Consider the following 16,449-nt stretch of genomic DNA (forward strand, 5'->3'; position numbering starts at 1 on the left):
AAACCAAATTAGTGGTCTAAATGACAAGGGTGACAAGACCATTCAGTGGGGAAAAGACAGTCTTATCAACAAATGAAGCCGGGAAAATGGATATCCACATGCAGAAGAATGAAGTTTAGACTCTTTATGCTGTATACAATAATTAACTCAAAACGGAATAAAGACATAAGTGTCCTAGCCAGAGCTATAAAGTCTTAGAAGAAAATGGGGGAGGGGGGTGTCTCCCTGCGGCAGTGGCAGCTCGAGAGCGGAGTATGGGTCATGGCAGGACAGGTATTTAAAAAAGTTTCTTCCCCTCTTGGCCCGAGTTTTAGTTGAAAGGAGTACAGCCGAAACTGCTACCAAAGGAGGCATTTTGCTTCCAGAAAAATCTCAGGGAAAACCATTACAAGCAACAGGAGTCTGTTGGATTCAGGCTCTAAAGGAAAGAGTAGAGAGATTCAACCAGTTGGCGTGAAAGTTGGAGATAAAGTTCTTCTACAATATGGAGACACCAAAGTAGTTCTAGATGACAAGGATTCTTTTTTTTTTTACGTTTATTTATTTATTTGATAGAGAAAGAGAGCAAACGAGGAGGGGCAGAGGGAAAGGGAGAGAATCTCAAGCAGACTCCCCGCTGAGTGTGGAGCCCTACACAGAGCTCAGTCCCATGATCCTGAGATCATGACCTGAGCCAAAATCAAGTCGGAAGCTTAATTGAGCCATCCGGGCACCCCAAGGATTATTTCTTACTTAGAGAATGTGACATCATGTAGACTGAAATAAGTCATTATTGAAATGGCTTTGCATGATGCTGCTCATTCCAGTGAAGTTGTGAAGTCTTTCATCAGGTGAATAATTTCCATGTCTCACTTTTATAATAACCTAAAAAAAGAGAAAAAAATACCGTAGAGGAAAATCTTCATGAGAGGCAGTGAATTCTTGCATATGACACCAAAAGCAATGTCAACAAAAGAAAAAATAATTAAATTGAACTTCATCAAAATTTAAGTTTTATGCACTAAAGGTCACTATCAAAAGAGTAAAAAAATAGCCCGCAGAATGAGAGAAAAGATTTGAAAATTATATACGATAAGGGATTAATACCCAGAACACAGAAAGAACTCCTGTAACTCAACCACAAAAAAAAAAAAAAAAAAAAATGGGCAAAGGACTTAAACTGACATTTCTGCAAAGATATACAGACGGTCAGTAAGCACATGAAAACTTGTTTGCCATTCTTAGTCATCAGGGAAATGCAGATCAAAACCACAATGAGATACCACTTCACACCTGTTAGGATTTTTTTCTGAAAATGGGAAATAGTAACTGTTGGCAAGGATGTGGAGAAATGGGAACTTGTGTGCCTTGCTGGTGAGGACATAAAATGGTGCAACCATTATGGAAAACAGTCTGGCGGTTCCTCACAAAGTGAAACATAGACGTACAATAAGATCCAGCAGTTCTACTCCCAGAAAGCAGGGACCCAAACAGATAGTTGTGCACCGGTGTTCATAGTGTTATTCACAGCAGACAAAGGGTGGAAAACAAGAGTCCATCAACAGATGAATAAACAAAACGTGGTGTGTACGTACAATGGGATATTATTCAGCCATAAAGATGAATTATTTTTTTAATATTTTATTTATTTGAAAGAGAGCACGAGAAGGGGGGAGGGTCCGAGGGAGAAGCAGACTCCCCGCTGTGAGCAGGGACCCCGACATGGGACTCAATCCTGGGACTCCGGGATCATGACCTGAGCCGAAGGCAGTTGGTTAACCAACTGAGCCACCCTGCCGCCCAAGATGAATTAAATTTTATTTTTTTAAGATTTTATTTATTTATTTGACAGAGAGATACACAGCAAGAGAGGGAACACAAGTAGGGGGAGTGGGAGAGGGAGAAGCAGGCTTCCCATGGAGCAGGGAGCCCGATGTGGTGCTCAGTCCCAGGACCCTGGGATCATGACCTGAGCCGAAGGTAGACGCTTAATGACTGAGCCACCCAGGTGCCCCTAAGATGAATTAAATTCTGATGTATGCTATAACATGGATGAACCTTGGGAACATTATGCTACATACAATAAGTCAGGCACGAAGGGACAAATACTGTATGATTCCACATATATGAGGTCTCTAGAATAGGCAAATCCATGGAGCGAGAAAGTAGAATAGAGGTTACCAGGGGTAGGGGGTCAGGGGAATGGGAAGTTATTATTTAATCTGTTTAGGATGATAAAGTTCTAGAACTAGATAGTAGTGATGGTTACATAACACTGTGAAGGTACTTAATGCCATTGCATTACATACTTCAAAATGGTTAAATTGGTAAGTTTTATATATATTTTTACTATTATAAGAAAATTTAAGATAAAAATAAAATCCTCAGTAACAAAAATGTTTAAATAGCTAGGAATAAATCAAGCATTTTACAAAGAAAATTGAATGACATTAGAGAATTTCCAAATAAATGGAAGTATACTGTGTTCACAAGGTTCAAGGTTATCAATTGCCAGTTCTCCTCAAATTAACCTATACAGTCAAAGCCATTCTAGTAAAAATCTGAACAGTTTTTCTGTAGTCGTGAAGCAAATCCTAAAATTTATATGGGAGATCAACGGGCTTGCAAATCACAAAGTCAGTTTTTCTAAGACTTATTTAAAAATGAGAACACAGTGGAGAGGGCTTATGTCACTGGGCATCAGCCATGACTACAGTGCCCCTGTAATGAATAGTGTAGTTAGTATTGGCCCGGACAAGCAGATAGACCATTGAGATGGAACAAAGAGCCCAGAAATAGACTCACATCTATAGGAAACTTAACACAGAAAAGACCTTAGAAATCACTTGATAAGGGGCACCTGGATGGCGCAGTCGTTAAGTGTCTGCCTTCAGCTCAGGTCATGATCCCAGGCTGGGATCGAGCCCCACATCAGGCTCCCTGCTAGGCGGGAAGCCTGCTTCTCCCTCTCCCACTCCCCCTGATTGTGTTCCCTCTCTCACTGTGTCTCTTTCTGTCAAGTAAATAAAATTTAAAAAAAAAAAATCACTTGGTAAAAGCTAGATTAATCAGTAAAGGGTGCTAGGACTAATTATTTTCCATGGGAACAACAGATTGCTATTTCCTACACCAAAGTATATTTCAGATGCATCAAAGACCTAGTTGTGAATAGAAGAACATTTTTTACTTCACATTATGTAAGAATTTCTTTTTAAACTAGACACGAAACATAAAAAATAGAAATTTTTTACTACATTAAAATTTCTAAAAAGTTCTGTTTATCACAAGATACTCTTTTTATAACAAAATGAAAAGACAAGCAGGGTGCCTGGCTGGCTGTCGGTGGAGCATGTGACTCAATCTAAGGGTGGTGAGTTCAGGCCCCGCGTTGGCTATGAAGTCTACTTTAAAAAAAAAAAAAATGAAAAGACAAGTTACAGATTAAGACAGTTGGGACAGGTGTAGTAGATGTAATATAAGGACATGAGAATTAAATAATTCTTACCAGTTTAGAGGTCAGAATAGTAGATTTAAAAAAAGGAAAACCCAGAAAGAATAGTAACCCCTGGTGGAAGGCAAGGTACTAGCTTGGAGGGGCAGGAAAAGAGCTTTTGGTGGGCTACTGATGTCTTACAGCTTGTTCTCAGTGGCAGATGTTCAGATGCATAGGCATCGAGTTTCATTAAGTTGTAGTATTAGGATTTGTATATTGTATCATATTAAAGTTAAACCTTAATAAAAAAAAGAATATTAGTGGGGCACCTGGGTGACTCAGTTTAAGTGTCTGACTCTGGATTTTGGCCCAGGTCATGATCTTGGGGTCCTGGGATTGAGCCCCATGTCAGATTCCCTGCTCAGCAGGGAGTCTGCTGTCCCTCTCCCTCTGCCCCTCCCCCACACTGGAGGGGGCTCTCTCTTTCTGAGATAAATAAATCTTTTTTTAAAAAAAAAGAATAAGGGCGCCTCGGTGGCCCAGGGTCCTGGGATTGAGACCCGCATCAGTCTCCCTGCTCAGCGGGAAGCCAGCTTCTCCCTCTCCCACTCCCCCTGCTTGTGTTCCCTCTCTAGCTGTCTCTCTCTGTCAAATAAATAAATAAAATCTTTAAAAAAATATATTAGCAAACAGTAAACCAGATTTAATTAATATATATGTAGAGAGAATTTTACAGTCTCTGAAAATATCTGTTTTTCGTATCTTAACAAATGCTATAGTAAAAGATAATACTGACCAGATTCTTCACTGGTAACCCAACAAATTTTTTAATAATGTCACACAAAATAATGGCTACTTGGAAAAGTATGAAACACCCTCCTGACCCTTTGATCAAAAGAAAGGAAAAACAAAACTCTTTAACAATTTTATGTATGTATGTATGTATTTATTGAGAGAGAAAGAGTCGGGGTGGGAGGGCAGAGGGAGAGAATCCCAAGCAGATTCCCTGCTGAGCCTAGAGCCCAAAGGGAGGCTCATTCTCACAACCCTGAGATCATGGCCTGAGCCAACATCAAGAGTCAGAGGCTAGACTGAGCCACCCAGGCGCCCCACCCCAAAACTCTTAGGAGTGAATAGGAAAGCATTTCTCTCTAAAACTCTACTGAAACTACTGAACTCAGAAAAATATATTGCCTGAAATGCATTTATTACTGAAGAAAGGCTAAAATAAAGGAACTTAGTACTTATCAGAAATTAGAAAAATAAATTTAAAAATAGATAAACTACAATTCATGAGATGGATTTTTAAAGTAATAAATTAAATTTGTTTCCTGTGAAACAAAAATTCCTTACTAGCCTGATTAGAGAAAAATATAAGTGTCAGGAATGAGGAGGGAACCAACCATAGATAAAGAAGAGACTGAAAAAAAAAAAAAGACCTATAACCCTGTAGAAATTGAAACAGTTGATCTCCCCCTAAATTTTTTTAAATAACCAGGGGATTTGGGGAGACCATAAAATACTAGGAAACCCAGAACAGAACAAGACATTTGATCATATAAAATTTTAAGATTTTAATCTAGAAGAATTTAATCTAGAGCCTGGGTGGCTCAGTCAGTTGAGTGTCTGCCTTCTGCTCAGGTCATGATCCCAGGGTCCTGGGATTGAGCCTCACATTGGGCTCCCTGCTCGGCGGGGAGCCTGCTTCTCCCTCTCCCTCTGCCTGCCCCTCCCCCTCCTTGTGCTCTCTCCCTCTCTCTCTCTTTATTTATTTATTTAATAAATAAAATCTTTAAAAAAAGATAAGATTTTAATCCAGAGAAATTTACCATATATTGTCAATAAACAAGTGGTATATTGTGGAATATGTTTGCAACCCATATGACTAATAAAGGATTAATAGCTACATTTCGGAAAGAGAACTTTTATGAACTCTTGAGAAAAGGAGAACCCAGCAGAAAAATGACCAAATGATGTGAATAGGCAAATTACAGAAGATTCTGAACAGCCAAGGCAGTAAACACGTGAAAAGAGGTCCAGGTTCTCCTCTGCCACAAAATGCAAATTAATGTAAAAATAAGCACTTTTTGCCATCAGAGTGACAAAAAGTAAAAAGAGTAATAATAACACACAGCTGATAGAGATTCTGGAAAAACAGTACTCATACATTAAATGTAGAAACGTGAATTAAATGTTAATGCCTTTTGGGATGCCTGGGTGGCCCAGCCTGTTAAGTGTCTGCCTTCGGCTCAGGTCATGGGTCCTGGGATTGAGTCCTGCATCGGGCTCCCTGCTCAGCGAGGAGCCTGCTTCTCCCTCTGCCTGCCCCTCCCCCTCTTTGTGTGCGTGCTCGCTCGCTCTCGCTGACAAATAAAATCTTTAAAAAAAAAGTTAGTGCCCTTTTAAAGAAAACAATATAGTAATATCCATTATGCCATTTAAAATGTATTCTTCAGACTAAAAAGTTAGAAATAAAAACACAAGTACGTTAAGATACTGTATATACAGAGATGTTTATTGTAACATTATTTATAGTAAAATAACCAAACTGGAAATACGCTGAAAGTTTATCACTAAGGGAATGATTGAGTAAATTTTGCTACACACAGTTAAGCAGCCTTTAAAAATAGAGCTATTCTTTTTTTTTTCTTTTAAGATTTTATTCATTTATTTGACAGAGACACAGAGAGGAAACACAAGCAGGGGGAGTGGGAGAGGGAGAAGCAGGCCTCCCGCTGAACAGGGAGCCCAACATGGGGCTCGATCCCAAGACCTGGAATCATGACCCAGCCGAAGGCAGACACCTAACAACTGAGCCATCCAGGCGCCCCTTTTTTTTTTTTTAATAGAGCTATTCTTGTGGCCTTTGGGGATTTTCATAATTTTCTGTTTAACTAGAAAAGCCAGATGCAGAGATGTGTATGTACTATAATCCTCTGGTAGAATAAACAACGCCCTAAACCTTGACCCCATTTATGTGTGCATGTATGGGTGTATATGATTCTGTGAACCTGAAACATGTTGACCAGGTGTTAATTATCTTAGGAAAAAGAGTAGGCTTCCCCCTGAAAAAAAGAGTATTTTTTATGGTGTCTGTGTTGAAGCAACATTGTTAAACAGCCCCAGTTATATAAAATTGTGTGTGCATACGGGGTATAACATGCATAATTCTAAATGAAAGTAGGACCACTGGCTTCCAGAACACCAGGGGGCACTGTTCACACTACAGTCTGTAAATGATGCTCCCTGGAATTGTGCAGTAGGACAGCCCTGCATGAGGATGGTCAGTGAAGATTGGCATGCTTGTCTGGGTGTTATTTATGTAATCATAAAAATAAAGGTCTTTTTACAGTAGTGAATGGGAAATACATGTTTTCCCATAGTAATACATTTTACCATTAGTGATAGCCAGTAGACCAAAAAGAACACCAGATCAGGATGTGGGAAGCCTGAGTTTTGAGTTTGGACTGAGTAGTCTGATCTGTCTGAGCTTCACTTTACTCATCTGGTAAATGGAAATCTTACTTACCTTACTACTTCTCAGAGCTGTTGGATGATCAAATGAGATATAATGGGTATTAAAACACTTTAAGAGATGAGACATTTAAACATAGGGATTCCCTGATGATCTGGGTAGTGAACCTTTTAGAATAGCATCTGTGACTAATTCACCTAACAGTATCTTGCTCGGTAAACATGTGCTGAATGTTTGAATACTAGTTATTTATATGTAAAGTGACTGGATTTTCTTCAAGGTAAGATATTCTAAGTGCTTTGCAAATAAATATTACAGAGATATCCTTTGTAGCATTTTCCTGCTACTTATAAGTATGATGCTTGGAGACTATATCTTGGGGTTTTTGTTACCAGATCGATGAGGTCCTGAGACAGGAAGACAAAGCTGAAGCTATGTCTGGCCATATCGATCAGTTTCTGATAGCCACGTTCATGCAGCTAAGACTCATCTACAACACACATATGGCAGATGAGAAATTGGAGAAAGATGAGATCATCAAGCTGTATAGCTGTATCATTGGCAACATGATTTCGGTAAGGCTCCCTCTGTAGAACGTGAGCTTCCCTTCAGTGTCTCATCCTGCCTGGGTTCTAGAGCCTGAGTCAGTGTAGTTCCAGTGAGTCCTGCGTCACTTACTGGGTTTTACTTGCAAGCTACGGACTACTTTCATCAGATGATGGGTGACACTCCAGTTTGCCTTATTGTTAGGATACAAACTAGAATGCTTACATACTACATGCCTGATGAAGACACGCATCCTACCCATGTCTTCATCAGGCATGGTAGGCCCTGGGTGCGTTGTCACAGATAACTGCTCACCCTGAAAGAACTTCTGTAACAGGAAGGAAGGAAGCACTCCAGTTAATTTTGGCGGTTAATTTGGCTATTTCCGGAGGTTTGAGGGAGTCTGGTGATTTTTTTTTTCTCCCTAATACTCTGAATTTTTTTTGATACAGTAAAATTGTTTGCTAGAATGTTCCACCCACATTTATCTTCTTTGCTGTATACTCTGGGTTTCTTACTTCTCTAACACAAGGATGATTGGATAGCTGTTTCAGATCGAGAGCCTCGCCCGGGAGGCCTCCACCGGAGTGCTGAAAGACCTGATGCATGGCCTCATCACCTTAATGCTAGACTCTCGAATTGAAGATCTAGAGGAAGGACAGCAGGTGATCCGCTCTGTGAACCTCTTGGTGGTGAAGGTGCTGGAGAAGTCAGACCAGACCAACATCCTGAGGTATAACTGTAATCTCACCCCTAGAGCCTGGAACAGCCTCTCTTTCGTCTACCCATGGAAACCAAAGTCACTAGACCAATTATAACTTTAGGTTTGCCTAGTTATGTTGATTTATTACTCTTCTCTTCCTCATGAACTAAAAGTGTTCCAACCTGAGACAGCACTAAAACTAGTAATGACTCAGTAAGCCAGCCAGCATAGTGTGTTTTCTAGAATAGGACTGTAGTGTTTGTTGGTTACCTCTCCCTTTCATGTACATTTCAGGCACATTTCTCTCTCAGCTACCAGTAACAATGAAAAGTAGATGAGGAGCTTTACCATTTATCAGGTGGTAACTGAGGAAGCTTAAAGGTTTGACATTTATTTTCTTCACAGCTGAATGTCAGGTAATCAGAGACAGTCCTGATCCATGAGCTCTCAATTTATTAGATGGATACAGTTTACACTTGGCCTTTTAATTACTGATTTTAATTGGAATGCATGTTTGAAACTTATTGTTAATCATGTTGGGATGTTTTTTTTCTAGTGCCCTACTTGTTTTGCTCCAAGACAGCCTGCTAGCAACAGCCAGTTCTCCCAAATTCTCAGAGCTTGTTATGAAGGTAAAGTGAAATAATTTGATTTCTTTTCTTTCAAAAATGCAATACCTGGTTAAAGTGTGGGGAAAGGGGAGTTGAAAGCAGGACATAGACTTAAATCGACCAGGGCACACCTGAAAAATATACTTGGTCTCCAGTTTACACCCCAAGCTCAGGCCTGAACAGTTCTTGGCCTCAAACAGTGAAAAGGGAAAGACCAGTTGTCCTAGAAACAAAAGGTAATTAGTTTGATGAGACACATTTTATACCTTTTGGGGAAATAGGTATGTATAGCCCTGTAATATTTCGGTCTCTTCGATGGGAGACCCCAAATGAACATTTCTGCCCCATTATAATCCTGTTATTACACTGTAATAGTTTGTCTCCTTGCGTTAGATTTGGTTAAGCTGTATGAACTGTTCTCCCTCGATCCCACACCCAGTTCTCCACATCTTCTCACTATTTAAGGCCCATCTCCAGGGAGTTGGGAAGAAGGTGTGGGGAGGATGACGTGGATGGCTTGTCACACACTAACCAGTGACGTGCTTGAAGTGAGTGAAATTGTTCATGTTTTAACAGCTGAACTCAAAAGACATGGTATGTTCCACACTTACCTCCCTGACCATCTTTCAGAAGTGACCCCAGAGCCTAGAGCAGGTGAAAGGTGGCAGGTATTATCTTCATTCTTCAGCCACTCCTTCTACCTTTTGTTTCTTTTTTCAATAGTGTCTCTGGAGAATGGTTCGACTCTTGCCTGATACCATCAACAGCATTAATCTGGACAGAATTCTTCTGGACATACACATTTTCATGAAGGTCTTCCCCAAAGAGAAACTGAAGCAATGCAAAAGTGAATTTCCCATAAGGACCCTAAAGACGCTGCTACACACTTTATGCAAATTAAAAGGACCCAAGGTAAGTGAGAACAGCAGCTGGTCCCTGAAGGAGCTTGAGGAGAGCATCATGGATGTGGCATGCCGCCATCTGAATGTGCACGTCTCCCTCAGATCCTAGACCACCTCACAATGATTGACAACAAGAACGAGTCTGAGCTGGAGGCCCACCTCTGCCGGATGATGAAGCACAGCATGGACCAGACAGGGAGCAAATCTGAGAAGGAAACAGAAAAGGGAGCATCTCGAATAGTAAGTGTCCTGACTGGAAAGACTGAAGGTGGTCATCTTGTCAAAGGTGTGAGCGCTGGAGCCTACCTTTCTGAGGGTCGAAGGTGAAGGCCTGGGGATTGGGTCACTCTCCTGCTATAGTGCTATGCTGTGAGCATTTCCACGTTGAAGTTTTCTTATATGAACTAGTTAGAACTGTGTGGTGGCCACACAACCAAAGGTTGTCAGATAAATCCACTGTGAACTCTACTTAATTAGGAAGGAATGGGCCAGGTCCTTCCTCATCAAGTTTAGTTAAAAACCCGTGACTGGAGGCATTCAGTGACCCAGAAAGGTGGGGTTTTCTGCTGCAGACACTGGTGCTTTTGTTATCCACAGGAACATATAAGTAAAGTCTGGGTTTTGAGACCTCCTCAGTTCTTATCCAATCATGGGTTCCTAATTAATAAGTCTAGCCAGTCCTTTGTGTCTTTCAATTGCAGGATGAAAAATCATCAAAGGCCAAAGTGAATGATTTCTTGGCTGAGATTTTTAAGAAGATCGGCTCTAAGGAGAACACTAAAGAGGTGAGAGGGGCAGGGACAAGCCAAATGGGCATCTGCTTGATGCAGAAGGGCCACTGACTAATGTCCACCCCCTCTTCCTTTTTCTTGGTAACCAGGGCCTAGCAGAGTTATACGAGTATAAGAAGAAATACTCAGATGCTGACATTGAACCATTTCTGAAAAATTCCTCCCAGTTCTTCCAGAGCTATGTCGAGAGAGGCCTTCGGGTGATTGAGATGGAGAGGGAGGGCAAAGGCCGTATTCCCACATCCACAGGTATGGCTTCCTCCAGGGGCTGCAGGGATGAGCTCAAAATAGCTCCCTGCTTAGGAACTGGAGGTTTTGATTGGCTTAATAAATTTAAGCCAATTTAAGCCAATAAATTTATACCTATGCTCCTCAGTCTGTGATGGTCACCAGTGATGTTCACATTGCTGCAGACAGTGGCCAACTGTCACCTGACTTGACCCATTGCCCATGTTTGATAGGGGCAGGTGTTCCCTGCCCTTGAAACCATTTCTTCCCTGTGTTTCCAGGTGTCCGTGCTCTCTTGGTCTCCTCCAACCTGGCCTTCCTGGCCTCTTCCTTCTTGGCCTCTCTGATTCTTCCTTTCTCTCGACTCTTAATCGTGGCGTTCTCCAGGCTTCAGTCCATAACCATCTCTTTCTTCTTACTCTCATTCCCTTAATTAAATCGTGTATTCTCATCACTTGAGATCCCATTTACATGCCAGAGAGGCCCAGGGTTGTTTGGGTCCAGCTCAAACCTTCCTGATCCCAACATATACATCCTGCCTGATGTATGTCTCCAGTAGACATCGTCATCTCAGCGTGTCACATATTCCTCCAAAACCGGCTCCGTTAGCTTTCTTCTCCATCTCGGATGATGGCAACTTCGTCCTTCTAGTTCGCTTTAGACCTTTTTTGCCTTTGAGTCATGTCTTCCCCTCTGTCCGGAAATCCTTTTGCTCTGCCTGCAGACCATGCACAGAATCCTCATGCACTTCTCAGGACCTTCACAGCCACTGCCCTGGTGTGGGTATCCTCACCTCTTACCTGGTGTATGGCCCTGTTCTCCCAGCTGACCCCCTGCTTCCAGTGTTGCCTCCCCATCATCATTTCCGCACCTAGCATCAAAACAGCACTTCTCAAACATTTTCCAGAGGTTCTCCTTTTCTCAGCAAAAGCAAATGGCCTTACAGAGGTCTGCAGGGTCCTACATTGTAAGGCCTGCTGACAGCTCTAAGAGCCACCCATCTCCTGCTACTCACGCTGACTCCTGTTCCACTCCAGCCCCCACCAGCCTCCTTGCTGTTCTGGAATGCACCAGACATGCACCTGCTGGGGGCCTTTGCACCAGCTATTTCTTACATGTAGATTGCTCTTGGCCAAGATAGCCTTGTAACTAGCGCTTTCTCTTCCTTCAGATCTTTGTCCAGATGCCACTCAGTGAGACCTTTCTTAAAATTTGCAGCCTACCCTCCACCCTTTGATCAAGCACATGGTATGTCCATATGTAGCATGCCTTCCATATGTAGACATTCTGCTCATCACACTTCAAGGGAAAGACTCTTAAGGTCTTGGAGAGGCACAATTTCAGGTGTTAAAAAACAAAAATAATTTAAGAACACAATTGAAGCTTCAGCCCAGCAAGATACATGGTGAGAGGGAACATGATTATAATCTGAAAACCACAAAGGAACATGGTCTTAGAGGCAAACAGATGCGAGATTTTAAGAGTAGGAGTTTCAGGGAACTCACAAAGAAGTAAATGTGGGACAGACGTGCGTGCTCAACTCTGCACGGGGAACGGGGTCTCTCTTTTGGTATAAGGCTCCTGACCGCTGTTTTCTGTAACTGACACCTCCAGAGTCTTCTCTTTGGCTCTAGCTCCTGTAAACAGTAATTGGCAGACACTGGCGTTTTCACTGCGGGGTGGGTAATGTTTCAGCCTGACGTTAGGATGGATGAGCTGTCGTTCCTGTCATTCGGCAGGACCCGTTGAGTGCCTCCCCCGTGCCAGGCAACAGACAGAAACCTCTGCTAGAATTTAAAATCCACAAGGGCAGACACAGACACGGAACAACCTACCAAATACTACACTGTATGGCGGGTCAGAGGTGCTAAGCAGACATACCACGGTTTGCTTGATCGAGGTGGGGCCCCCTTTCTCACTTCCCAAGTCCCTTCTGGTGACATCCACAGCACATGTGCAGCTCGCGCATGTGACCCCACTGATTCCGGAGTGGTTGCGTGCGGGGAGTGCTCAGACAGCAGCCCTCCCCACTGGCCCTCACGTCCTTCCTCAGTCACTGGCCCCCGGGCAGCAAATTCTCCGATTGTTTACATTAAAGATTCCTTTCTTCCTATACAGTAACCTTTGGTGCTTGCTACTTTGCGATTTACCGTAAGGGAATTTTTCTTCCCAAGACCACATCTTTTTGGCTTATATAATGTGTTTTCTTTGATACCAAATTGGGTATTTTAAATGCCTATATTTTGTGATTGTTCCTTCTCAGAACGTTAAGAACCGTGATAGATTTTTCTGGTTTTTCCCTCTCCCGCCAGAATATTGTTCTCTATGCTGGGGGTGACAGATGCGCCGTTCCTGTCCCTCTTTTGGGGTGTTGGACACCTGCGTTTCTGCCTCTTCCCCATGCATACACTTTCGCCTTGAGCTCCTTGTTCTCTTCCCTGGTGTGAATAAGCACTTCTCTCTGTGTATCACCTGGTCCAGACCTAGTCTAATTGTTGCCAGCATTTCAAGTCCAGGCGTTCTTCAGCTGGACACCGTAGCCTCGGGAGCAGCCTAGGCTTTTGGATGGCCCAGGCCAGCGGCCGGATAACAGGCTGCCAGCCCCCTGCGGATCCCAGGATGTGGGCAGACAGCCCAGCTTACGCTCTGCTCTGTTGTTTCTTGAAGTTCTTGCTCAGCTTATCTAGTATAATTCAGAGCACCCTTTATCACCAACTCCAGATGGGACTTTGGTGGATTTTTTTAGTCTTTACAGTGGTGATATCCAAGCCCCAAATCGTTCCCTGTGGCGACAGATGAGCCCGGGCGGTCTGGAATTGGGACGTGTGTGCATTGGAGTGTCCTCTCCCCGTCTCCTCTCCAGGCGTCTCCCCGCAGACGGAGGTCACGTGTATGCCCGCCCCCCCAAGCACGGTGTCCTCCATAGGGAACACAAACGGAGAGGAGGTGGGACCGTCTGTCTACCTGGAAAGGCTCAAAATCCTCCGCCAGCGGTGTGGTCTGGACAACACAAAGGTAGCGCTCCTTCCCTTCCGTGTGCGCAGGGCCAGGCCGGCCCGCTCTCCCCGAGCTGGGGCCTGACCTGCTCCGCCGCTGTGTCTCCTTCTCTCCACAGCAAGACGAGCGGCCCCCGCTGACCTCCCTGCTCTCCAAGCCAGCAGCCCCCCCGGTCGCCTCTTCCACCGACATGCTGCACAGCAAGCTCTCTCAGCTCCGGGAGTCCCGGGAGCAGCACCAGCACTCGGACCTGGATTCTAACCACACTCACTCTGCCGGAGCCGTGACCACGTCCTCGTCCTCCACAGCCAACATTGACGACTTGAAAAAGAGACTGGAGAGGATAAAGAGCAGTCGCAAGTGAAGCCGCCCCCGGCCCGTGCCCCGCAGCTCTAGGTCACTAAACTCGGCGTCCCCCTCGCGGCAGGGGCTCGGCGGGCCCGGCGCTCGGACCTGCGGAGGCGGCCCCACGCGGGCCTCTGTCCGTACTGCTTCTCCGCCGGCGCCCTGCCTCTAGCCGACTGTCCGTGTTGTAGTTTAGTGCACAGACTTGTCAACAGCTGCCCTCCTCTCGGCTCCGACTAGTCTCCACAGCCTTTGTCTTTTATTTTTAACTGCTCATTTGTAAAGTCGTCCCGATCTTTCCTAGCTTTTCACTATTAGAAACTCTTTAATAGTTCTCCTTTTGAGTTTGTGAGCTCCTCTCCCCGTAGCCCTGAAGGGTCAACTGTATTCTGTATGAATGCATGGCATGATACAACTAATTTAAGAGTCTTTTATAAATAAAGTTTGCATTAACTAGAACGGTCTCCCAAGATGCTCCATACCTGGGCAGCTGTCACGTATCCTTGGGACCGGCTAGCCACCCAGCCAGCGGAAGCGGAGAAGGTACCGCGTGAGGAGCACGCCTCGTCGGGGCACACAGACTGATGCTTCTGCTCCCCTGGAACAGGAGCAGCTCCCGGGGTGGGGGGACGGATCAGTCCCTGTCTTCCCCCATCTTGAGGTCCTGGTCATGACTTCCCTCCCATCAGCACTGCGGTGCCACGGAGCCCTCGGGCTTCCTGCCACTTTGCAGTGAGCTGGGGCCCAGGACGGGCCGGGCTGCAGTGCTCTCCGCACAGGGACTGGACTCGGGGGCCTCTGACCGAAGGAGCTTCCCACGTGCTTTTCGGGGCCCCTCTGAGTCTAGACCCATAGTTGCTTCTCGTTCAGGTTGAGTGAGGACTGGAAAGTGAACAGAGGAGTCGCCTCCAGAATAAATTCGCCAGGGTCTCCCTCCACGGTCAGAAAAACTCATTAGTACTGAGAGGCTCTGGATTCAGATGGGCAACTTCCTGGGCAGCCAGGAGGGTCAAGAAATTCTAATAGATGATCTTTTACCCAGCCGGCGCTCAAGAAATAAAAGGTTGACGGAAAATGAATCCTCTGTTGATTCTAGTCGAGCTTTTCAGGTGGGGCCTGCGCTGCCTGAAATCACACTTCCCTCTCCCCCCTGCAGTGGGGTCGGGGGAGTAGCCATTCCCTGGAAGGCAGGCAGAGAGTTCGGTCGCTGCTGGGCTGGGATGAAGCATTTGGAAAAGAGTGGCTGTGCTTGGGTCTTAAAGCTATGTTGGAGGGAGTCTTGGAAATGTGAACCCTGGTTTCAAAAGCAGAGTTGGGATATTCTAATTCTTAATCCCTTCCCCGCTCTGGTGAAAGCTCTGGGCTGCCAAGGTCCTGCAAACTCACGGAACTCCCAGTTGTTTTTATCCTGCTTCCTGGTCGACCAGAACCAAACAACAAGGGCCAGAAACTCAGGCCCAATTCTCTGTTCCTTGATGTACTGAAAAATGGGAAGGGCAGACAAAGGGGAGGGAAGTGAGTAAAAGTGCCTACCTTCGGTCCCTTCCCATTTCACACCACGAAGTTTAAAGATCGTCGAAGATTCGCGGCCAAGCGCAGTAAGGTGGTGGTGGCCACGCTCTTCCCCCGCCTCGCCCCCGGGCTCAGGCACGAGACTTGGCCACGGTCCTGCCGAGAATCATCCAGCAATCCGCAGGCCACAACAGTTGGAAGTCAGCGTGGCACCGGTTGCGGGCTGTGGTGCCCAGCTCCCGAGTCACAAATGCCCTGGCGGAAGGGGCAGCTGGGAAGTTGGTGGCGCCCCGCGGAAGGCCATGTGTCAGAGAGCTCCAGCCCGGACCGCTGACCTCTGCCAGCAGTGACGTTGAAGAACGTGCAGCGACAGGGCAGCTTTAGGTCCCATTTCTTAGAGAAGCCAGTTGCTGGAGCCTGTAACTCGTATGGGACTAGAAAGTCCAGGAAGCGGGCACCGCACCCACGTGCTCCTGGTAGGGGCCAGGGGAGGGGAGTGGCAGAGGGACCTCGCGCCAGGCAGCAGGGGAATGAAAGCGGCGGTGACCTGGGGACCGCATACTGGGTCCTGGGCTTCCTGCCAAGTACACGCTGCAAATTACCTAATCTCATCCTCACGGCCGGATTAGGTAAGGAATGGCCTCATACCGTCTATGTAAGGAAACCGGCTCGTGGAGGTCAATCGTGGTTCTTTGTAAGGGTGTCGCCAGACTAGGAAGGCCGTCGGATGCTGGGGCCCATGCTCCTCACCGCCCTCTCCCACAACACTCCCAGATGAAGGCACTTAAAATACTGAGACTTTGGGGGGCATTAAATCTGATGTCACTTTAATGGTATGTGGAAGGATATAGGGACTTAACTAGGAAAGTCAGAGGTAAAGAGATAGATGTACCTACTTACCCCTCCTTGCTCTGGTCTGTTCCCTCT

The 16,449-nt window shown here is 45.2% G+C and overlaps 1 protein-coding gene across 5 annotated transcripts in view; it reads left to right on the top strand.

The window, feature by feature from the left end:
* Positions 1 to 14,469, top strand: part of CKAP5 (cytoskeleton associated protein 5) — a 102,648-nt gene extending 88,179 nt beyond the window's left edge. For all 5 annotated transcript variants that reach the window (XM_025878465.2, XM_025878468.2, XM_025878466.1 and 2 more), the window contains 9 exons: positions 7,283 to 7,462; positions 7,979 to 8,166; positions 8,693 to 8,768; positions 9,471 to 9,659; positions 9,752 to 9,889; positions 10,351 to 10,434; positions 10,530 to 10,689; positions 13,532 to 13,683; positions 13,784 to 14,469. In XM_025878465.2, the coding sequence (XP_025734250.1) occupies positions 7,283 to 7,462; positions 7,979 to 8,166; positions 8,693 to 8,768; positions 9,471 to 9,659; positions 9,752 to 9,889; positions 10,351 to 10,434; positions 10,530 to 10,689; positions 13,532 to 13,683; positions 13,784 to 14,029 (1,413 nt within the window). In that variant the 3' untranslated portion in view covers positions 14,030 to 14,469. The remainder of the gene's footprint in view (positions 1 to 7,282; positions 7,463 to 7,978; positions 8,167 to 8,692; positions 8,769 to 9,470; positions 9,660 to 9,751; positions 9,890 to 10,350; positions 10,435 to 10,529; positions 10,690 to 13,531; positions 13,684 to 13,783) is intronic.
* Positions 14,470 to 16,449: the final 1,980 nt, after the last annotated feature.

Source organism: Callorhinus ursinus, unplaced genomic scaffold (genome assembly GCF_003265705.2).
Source record: "Callorhinus ursinus isolate GAN/ISIS: 27379988/994484 unplaced genomic scaffold, GSC_fseal_2.0 scaffold21, whole genome shotgun sequence".
Classification (NCBI taxonomy): Eukaryota; Metazoa; Chordata; class Mammalia; order Carnivora; family Otariidae; genus Callorhinus; species Callorhinus ursinus.